Here is a 9,631-nt window from a genome sequence, read left to right as displayed (position 1 = left end):
GTCAGTGTCCTGATGCTGCCTGCTGTATATTGGTTGTGTTGGTTTGTGTTTGCAGCTTCAGGACCATCTGAATCAGAGGGCTTTTTTCAATGTTTATTTCTTGGGTTTTGAGGGCTTTAAAATGAAAAGAGTTGGGCTCACTCATTTTAAAGTGTTTCCAAAATTTAACGGATCATTTCTCAATGCGCATGAGTAGAGGATACTGGCCTAATTCTGCCCTGCATGCATTGCTGGGTGTGTTCCTCTGTACCCTGAGGATGCTCCTACAGAACTCTGCATGTAGGCTTTCAACTGGATTTTTATCCCACTTATCAAACTCATGACTGAGGAGAGGACCCCACACTTCACTTCCATATAGAACTATAGGTTCAATCACTGACTGGAAAATTTTGAGCCAGATTCGAATTGGAATTTCTATTTGTGTTGATTTTTTAATGGCATAAAAGGCCCTTCTTGCTTTCACTTTTAGTTCATTCACAGCCAAATTTAGTTTTCCATTAGCACTTGTTTTCAACCATAGGTATGTGTAGCTTATGGCAGGTTCAATTTTTGTCATACCAAGGGTAAAGCTGTGTTTTTTTCCCTGACATCTGGGTTTTTTTTTCTGGAATATTAGGGTTTTAGATTTCTTGGAGTTAACGGTCAGGGTCCAGGACTGACAGAAGCTGTGCAGGATATTCAGCTGCTGCTGTAGACCCTCTTCTGTTGGCGACAGCAGCACCAGATTATCTGCAAACAGCAGGAACTTCAAACTGGAGTCGTATAGTGTGAGACCTGGTGTATCTGCTTGCTCCAGGAGCATTGCCAATTGATTGATGTAAATATTAAAGTGGGTTGGTGACAGTGGACAGCTCTTTCTCACAACCCGTCTGTAACCACGACTGGGGTGGAGTGACAGGAGACCACAGGAGGTAAGATCCACTATGCAGTTTATTCAATAGTCAGGCAAGCAATGGTCATCAGGTGCAAACAGGTATATACAGGCAGTCCAGAATCGTAGTCGATATAAACAGGCAGAAGGTCAAAAGGCAGGCGGCTTAACAGGATAACTGGGATACAAGGCTAAGATCGAAACACGGAGAAACAAGACAGGGAAACGCGTTGTAATGTTACTAGGAAAACAAGACTCGGCCCACTGGTAGCGTGAGAGAGTGGCTTATGAATGGGATGTAATCAGTCTGTGAACAAGGCTCAGCTGGTGCTTGCAATCAGGATACATGAGTGAGCAGGCGTGCGTGTTTGGGAGCAGTGCATGTATGAATGTGTAGTCCTGGGGAATGCGGAAATGAAGTCCTGAGTTCGTGTGAGAACCAGCGATCCTCTGGGGAGCGATCGCTGGTTGTGACACCGTCCCTGAGTGAAGAATCCTGTTCGCTTATTTCCTATTTTAATTGCGCATTGATTGTTTGAATACATAGTTTTTATAATGTTGTATGTTTTACCGCCGATACCTGATTCTAGAAGTTTAGACAGCAGACCTTCATGCCAAATTGAATCAAACGCTTTCTGAAAATCTACAAAGCAAGCAAATATTTTGTTTTTGTTTTGATGGACGTATTTGTCAATCAGAGTCTGAAGGGTGAAGATATGGTCTGATGTTCTATAATTTGGCAGAAACCCAATCTGACTTTTGCAGAGGACATTTATTTTAAGGAAGCCTATGAGTCTGGTGTTGATGATGCTGCAGAACAGCTTCCCCAGATTACTGCTCACACAGATGCCTCTTTAATTATTATTAGGGTCTGATTTGTGTCCACTCTTGAATATGGGCGTTATTAATCCTTTATTCCATATGTCAGGGAAATGACCAACACTCAGAACCAAATTAAACAGTTTCATTATAGCCAATTGGAATTTGTGATTTATTTTTTTAATCATTTCATAAAGGATATCGTCTGGACCACTTGCCTTTTTTGTTGGTAGGACTTATATTTTATCTAGTAGCTCTTTTTCTGTAATTGGGTAGTGTAAGAATTGAAATATTACAAATATTTTTGATGTCTTTGACAATTCAAAACATGAGCTGAAAACAGGGCCAATTGACTTCACAACCCAGCAGGTGGGAATGCGGGAAAAACCAGTTCCTGCTGCATTTGCATCTGAGTCTGCTGAAACTCGGCTTCATCCACCCCATCTCACACATATGGTCATTTCAATGTTTGAATGTTCTAGATTAACCAAACTGACTTTAACTATCATGTTTGATATCATTTGAAATGTCTCAGTGCGATTGGTACAATGGTCTCATTCTCTCAGAAATACACATAATCAAAACAATAAATATATAACTTCAGGCATCTTTTGAACCACTGTGAAGGGTGTGACTTTTCCACAGGCAGCACTAAGTGTGAATGCCTTTGTTATGCACACACCCCTTTCCTTGAGGGAATTCTTGGATTATTTAAGGTAAGGTTTGAGAAAGGCTCAGCGCGATTCTGCCTAACCAGATCAGCCCATAACATGGCTTGCTCCATGTTATGTATTTTGAAGTCAGGAATGCATCTTTTTCATCTTGGATTTGTCTTTGATAATTTGATGTGTTGTATTGATCGTTTATGAATTGACCGATTGAATTGGCATAATACATTTACCTGACTAATAAATTGTTATGTTTTGAATTATTCAAACAGAGTTCGTGTTATTATCTCTAGTAGATTGTGGTAATTTCATAGCACCACAAGCCCCTGTACAGGTTAGTAGCGGACTAGAACACGGTAGACGGAGCATTGCGGTACGCTATACGAGCTCCGACTAACACATTGGCTTTAATTCATGTATACTTAGGCTGTAAAAGGATATCTAAGGGGATAGTCCTTCACCCGATAAACTTATAATACTATTTAGATAGTATAGTGATTATTCAAAGTTACTAATAGTTTAAGTACGACTGGTCTGCTTAATTCTATAGTAATGATCGTTATATGACTTAATAGCTCTGTTTGATTTAGGAGGTAGCAGATCTATGGGGACCGCATAAAAATATCCTAATCTAGGTGTTCTGCCGGTTTAGGATAGCGGTCAATCGCCACTGTTTAGTGACCAAGACTGACATGCTTGTGCTTAAGAAATTGTATACTCGGCCGGTACAAGATTCAGGATGTTATAGGAATCCCAATGAACGAGAATAACATAAAATGATGAACCGAAGAGAATATTCAATCATAACCTAAACTAATGCAAACGGAAACAAAATAACCTTCTCAATGTTTTATAATTGGAGTCAGATAAAACGAGGATAAATATACTAATATTCTAAACCACCTCATATTAAAATTGGAGTCAGATATGAGCTAAGTTTAATAAATCAACATTGTGCACTGGAAAGACAGAACATGCAGTGAACCTTCATCCACCAGTGGATACCGTCATTGGACCAACTGGCTGGACCCTACAGGTAGTCTAACGGATTTTGGTATTTGCCAAATATTTGCTCTGTATGGGTTAATTTATTATATATAAGCGATTGTTCTGTACTCATGTTTATTTTACTAAACAGTTATTCAAAGTGGTTTTTCCAGGTTCCTCCATTTTGTATTGTTAGCTGTTCTCGTTTCATTTTATTATGTATACAAACACACACACACACACACACACACACACACACACACATATATATATATGTGTGTGTGTGTGTGTGTGTGTGTGTGTGTGTGTGTGTGTGTGTGTGTGTGTGTGTGTGTGTGTGTGTGTGTGTGTTTGTATATAATATAATATAATATTAGGCAATGGCCGGTAAAGGATTCTGATGGTATAACCTTGGATAAAAATATCACGGTTTCAATGTATCAAAAAACAATTTTATTGTGATTACTGCTCTAAAATAGATACTTTTAAAATGTTAGGGCAACAAAGCTAAAACTTTTTCCCCATTTGAACACATTATATTTCATGTTAAAAATAACATTTAAATGTTGTATTTTTAATGATTAACAGTGTGAATGACTAATATGTAATGGAATAATCAATTATTCTATTAAACAGCTACTTGGTTATCACATAGCAGACCCGTAGCCAGCCGGGTATAAGGGGTGGTTCTTTTTCTCAAAATGTGGACCTTTTCACAGTTATTCACCCCATTTACAATGTATAAGCTTTGAATACTGTATTTTAGTGACATTTTAAGCACTATTTTTTGCTTGTTAGATCGTCATTATAATGACTCATTTAATGTACCATAATATTTTCTAAAGATTTAGAAAAAATGAATAGAAAAATGAAAAATGAAAAAAGAAAAATGAATAAATACTTATTTTTAAAATTCAAATGTATTACATCATAAATCATTAAAAAGATAGGAATCTGGTAAATTTTAAAATAAAAACTGTAGCCTGTTGTAACCTGTAGCCCACAAACTGGCCAAAAAATTTAACTGTCCTCACTCAGAATTTGGCTATTTGAATAATAAAAAATTAATAATAATGAAAGAGCTTTACAATTTGTCTAGCCTATCTTGTAAATAAGTACATTTGATTTGATTAAAAATTCATGGATGACAAAAATAGCCAAATTATAGTTTTCAAATAAATTTTAATATAGGATTTTGCTTAGTCTTAAAGCCTTTTTCAATTGATTAATTTTAACTTGGATATGATGGCATAGCACTCAAAATAGGACAAATGAGCTCATGGGACAAATTCTAGACCTTAGTCATTGAGGTTTACGAAACTCCAGTGGAGTCTCGCTGTCAGAAAATGCAGAAAAGAAAATGTATCTGTGTCTGCTCTAATCGCAGATTTTGGAATTGTACCTCGTAAAATTACGGGTATAGGCTACGTTCGTTTTCCTTTACAATTTTATAATTACTGATGCATGAATTTTATTTACGCACAAAATATTTAGGCTATTACAGTGATTTTATTCCATACACGCCCACCAAAAGGGTACCCTTTGTGGTGGAAATGCAAACCTGATAAAAGTGACCCGTACCGACCCGAACCGTACTGTACTGTATCAGTCAGTGGAAACGAGCCATTTGTAGCCATAATTAAGCTTTGAATGGGCTTTACCCACCTCGCAAAATTGACGTTAAAATGAATTGTAGACTTACTTATTATGGTATATCTTATTTATAATATCTTACAAAAATCATACGGTACAACATGCCAGATCTAATCAGTTAAGAATAATCAAAGCAGTTCCGTACTCCTCACGATAAATGGCGGTATTGCACATTTGACGAGTCGGCTCTACTGAAATGGAACAACAAATCAAGACGAAGAAGCTGTTGTGGTTTGACATTTGTAGCGCGTTTATATAGCAAAGATCCGTGATTAAGTACAGAGAAATGGACGTAGTGGAGGAGAAAAAAATTGGCTGGGTGATAGAAAAAAAAGGCTGGGAGGAAAATAAATATTTTTAAGTTTTTGCGTTTTCTCGCTAAACTGTTTCTCCACAAACTTCATGATCACTCATAAACCCTCCCGTTTTTGCCGACATTCTCCCGTATTTTACCATTCTTTCTATCCCACTTTATTTACAATAAATCTGTGCGTCCATCGTCGCCTTTCATTCATATGCTACCTCTGAACAAGTGAATGCATATAACGTTATAAGCGCTGACTGACAGACGCGCTCCATACAATAAACTGATCCCAGATCAGTTTCTGTTCAAGCAATTTATTATGACACCTCTATTATCAAACAAGTGAGCAGCAAATGAATCTCATGTTTTGTTTGATAACAGATGTGTCACTGTAAGAATTCACAGATCTATAATAAAAGTATTCCATTACTTTAGAAACGGTGCTCATTTAAGAGAAAATTAGCTGTTTAAAATAAAACATGCAGGACGGAGATGCTTACATATTATTTAGTGTATGTGTCTGTTTAAACACACACCCGAATCCAAAAGAGTCCTGCACTTTAGCTCCTCTGTAAATGGCGTGTACAGAAGCTGATCTGGGATTTTTTTTTACGAGGGAACGCAAAAACTTTAAAGAATATATTTTTCTCCCCCCCACTTTTTTCTCCTTCCCATGTTTTTTTTTTTTTTTTTTTTTTTTTTTTACAAGAGTGATTTTTATATTCATAGAAATAATATTAAACATCCACTTGGCATTCAGCATAATATATTTATTTAAATTTGATTTAATACTTAATATTTAATTGTTAAAATAAAACAATAAGTGATCATTATAAATTGTATAAGATTTTAAATGCTGTCTATCTCAGGTGTGTCCAAACTCGGTCCATGGTGTCTCACAAAGTTTAGTTCTAACCCCAATCAGACTCACCTGGGAAAGCTAAAAAAGCTCTTACTAGGCTTTTTAATAATATTCATGCAGGTGTGTTCAGGCAAGTTGAAGCTAAAATCTGCAGGACAAAGACCCTCCAGGAGCGAGTTTGGGCACCCCTGGTCTAACTGATGGTTAAAACTGTGGTTTTTAAGACAGCAACAAAGTGTAAAAATTATAAATGAGAATTAATGACCATTTGCAGGCTGCACTGTGAACTCATAATCTTTTATTAGAGTCTTTACTAAAAGATTCTTGCCAGACAAGATCTTTTGGTATATAAAGTCCTTTTCTTTTTTGACCCATACACAGTATAAAACAAACATACTGTAACAAATCAAAACTGTAAAAGGCTAAGCAAAGCAATTAGCAATAAAGCACGAGTTACTCAAAAGGCATTTTGTCATCATTTATAGTAACATTTAAACATACAATAGTTAGAATCAATAATATTCACTCACCATAACTTGCATACTGTAATTACTAAAAGTAATCTAGTTTGGTGTTTTTAGAAATGAAATGAATTTTACAAATGTAAATATCTAAATAAAGACTTGGACAAATGCTGAAGATTGTAGTCATACTGTAAACAACAGTGTACAGCATATGCAGTATCTATTTTTGCAAACAAAATGGTTACATGGCACATGCACATACTAAAAAGTGTTTGTGAACTTCATGTATATTGTAATATATCACAAAAACATTCTCTTCCTGCAGTATATTATATGAAGCTTTGTTACATTTACTGAAATTCACAACAGCTGCAATTTTAATAACAAAATGCTGTAAAAATGCGGCAGTAAAAATCGGTTCCATTCGGTTTGGTGTTAATTTAAGTTAAATCTGTAAAAGAAGAAAATTCTCTGCTATAATTATGGTGTTCTGGCATCCACAGCTGTCTTTTTTCATAAAAATGTCACTATTTTTTACAGTGGCATTTCTGTGTTCATTTATGGCTAGTATCAAAACAATACATCTAGAATTATCCACAGAAGAATGCCACAAATGACAACACCAGCAAAAACAGTACAAGCAACACGATTTTTTTCCAAAAATCTCCACTGAATCTGTGTCCACTGTGTCTTCTGGTGGGGAAAGGAAAATTTTCTCCAACCTGGTATGTGTATGTACGTGGAATTTCATAATCTTTCGGAACAAAATATGAAGCACATTTTATATGAAATACAATCTTTTTTCATCCCTTAACATTTAGGAATTGTATAATTAATACATTTTGATATAACATTGCAGAAGAATCATAGAGAAGAATTTAAACTTGGAATACTTACTTTGCAAGTAATATGAAGTCAGATTCTAAATTGGAAATAAATATAATAAAAATGTATGAAATAAAAAAAATATAAAGAATAAAATATCTTTTAGAGACAACAATTGTAATTTTTAAACTTCTAGTTAATTCAATAACACTAGATAAATAATCTACAACAGCATCTCCAAAAATGACAAAAATAAATCAAACTAAATAAAGAGAATGCTTCAAAATCATAAAAATACATACAATTTTGTTATATATATTTTAAGTAAATTGTAGTTGAGAAAATGCCATGATGATAGCCATGGTGATAAGCAGTCCTACCTTGGACTTAATGTAACTTGCAAGTTTCTTGATTGCATCTTTATTCTTCTGACAATTCATGAACCCTTCATCCTCATTGAACAGAAAGTCGACTAGATATGTGTTCTCTTTCATTATAGCATTGTTGCTGTCTGGTATGGTTTTCTCAGGGTCAATTGCAGAATAAAGCACAGCAATGATGACTTGTTTGTCAGCTGCAAGACAATTCAAATGCACAGTAAATAATCAGTAAATAAATTGTGGTTTATCGTGAATCAAGCTTTAAATTGGTAAGTGACCTTGCACAAGCATAAGATTCCTGATTGCAGCATCAATGTCAGTTCCAGCACGAGAAGTAATGAGGCAGAAATACATTATGAAACCACAATGCTCAAGGATAGTGACCTCCCTCAGGCCATATACTTCCTTATGAAGACGTCTCTGAAAATCTTCTATGAACTTATCCATTGTTCAGCCTGTGTACAAAATAAAAGGATAAACTGGTTTAGAGTATAAAGAGTACAATTTTAAAATGCACATGAAAACAGCACTTCAAAATATCTTACATATTGCAATTTTATGCACACAAAGTTTTAGTACAGTTCATAAAGCATTTATACTCTGCAGTAGCCTACAATATCCCTGCTTGGCCTTTGACACAACTGCACAGTGATGGGAGGGGCTGTGTTCAAAAGAGGGAAACAGTCTAATAATAATAATGAAACTAGGCTACTAAAAAAATAGTACACCCAAAATCATAAGTTTGTCATCATTTACTCCCACCGAAATTCTGGTTCTGAACATTTAGGAATTATTTCTTCTGTTAAACACAAAATAAGATGAGTAATTTAACACTATTTTATTATACCTTTAATATTTTGACTACGTACTTAAAAAACAAAAAAGATAAATTGAAAAAATGTTAACTGTTTTCAAGATAATTCATTTTAGCTTGATATTTTTTAATTTCGATTTGTTCATTACAGAATACTAAAGGCTAGTTTGTTATACAGTTTGTTATAGGGTTGATCGGTGATAATGCACTTTCATACCTCATAAACACATTTGCACAAGTCTATTACTTGGCATACACTTTACAGTGGTATATTTAGGAGCATTTTTGGAAGTGAATTAAAGTAAAACAAAGTAGGTTACTTACTGGTTTCAATCTTGAGATGGAGAGAGGTTTGTGCTGCTGCTTGACGTTAGAACATGAGGACAATGAGTTACTGTACTTTCATTACTTTCATTTTCTTTTTGTTCAAGCTTGACTTTTACTTTCATATTCAACCTCCAGTAATTAATCAGTACAGCTACTGATTTACAGCATCAGAATTTTAATAGCCTTAGCCAGAAAGTGAAACTTTAATAAGTTATTTATAGCCTATGATTCAAACAGAAAATTGTTACTTAAAATTATTTTTCTTATGCTAATCAGCCTAAACATAAATGTTAAAAACTGTACAAAGGCTACATTTGGTCATTAATGTAATAGAATATAAATTATATTTATTAATATATGTGATAAAGTTTTCCTTTAGTTTTATTGCCTTTTTCATTCTTTCACTTCAATTCAAGGTGATGGAGTTGAGTGCGGCTTAGATAATTTTGATAATAGGTAATATCTGCTGTCAGAGGCTTTCAGTCATTTTAACATGGCTCATCATCTTTCAGCAAGTCAGTGAAAACTAGTTAAGCTGTCAGTTAAATGGGGTTTGTCAAATAATTAATTTCTCAGGAGGCCAACTAAGTTTAGCTAAAGCTGTAAATAGTAAAAGAATAAGACTACTGTATATAATCATAATTATGAAAAAATATC

At 34.7% G+C, this 9,631-nt stretch overlaps 2 protein-coding genes across 2 annotated transcripts in view; both read right to left on the bottom strand.

Moving 5' to 3' along the window:
• The window catches only part of si:dkey-58f10.12, a 53,250-nt gene extending 44,198 nt beyond the window's left edge, over nucleotides 1–9,052 (bottom strand). Inside the window, exon 1 of the mRNA XM_087251039.1 lies at nucleotides 8,972–9,052. The gene's annotated coding sequence lies outside the window, so the exon portion shown is untranslated. The remainder of the gene's footprint in view (nucleotides 1–8,971) is intronic.
• On the bottom strand, nucleotides 6,446–9,057 carry LOC564808 (uncharacterized). Its single transcript, XM_087253843.1, is given in 6 exon segments — nucleotides 6,446–7,284; nucleotides 7,287–7,382; nucleotides 7,526–7,550; nucleotides 7,834–8,027; nucleotides 8,112–8,288; nucleotides 8,972–9,057. Coding segments are annotated over 5 exon segments (570 nt in total). The 5' UTR covers nucleotides 8,281–8,288; nucleotides 8,972–9,057; the 3' UTR covers nucleotides 6,446–7,198.
• Between the last annotated feature and the right edge of the window lie 574 nt (nucleotides 9,058–9,631).

The sequence above is a fragment of the Danio rerio genome, chromosome 5 (genome assembly GCF_052040795.2).
Source record: "Danio rerio strain M-AB ecotype USA chromosome 5, GRCz13ab, whole genome shotgun sequence".
Classification (NCBI taxonomy): Eukaryota; Metazoa; Chordata; class Actinopteri; order Cypriniformes; family Danionidae; genus Danio; species Danio rerio.
The sequence above is the reverse complement of the archived record's forward strand: the minus strand, read 5'-3'. Positions and strand labels throughout refer to the sequence as shown.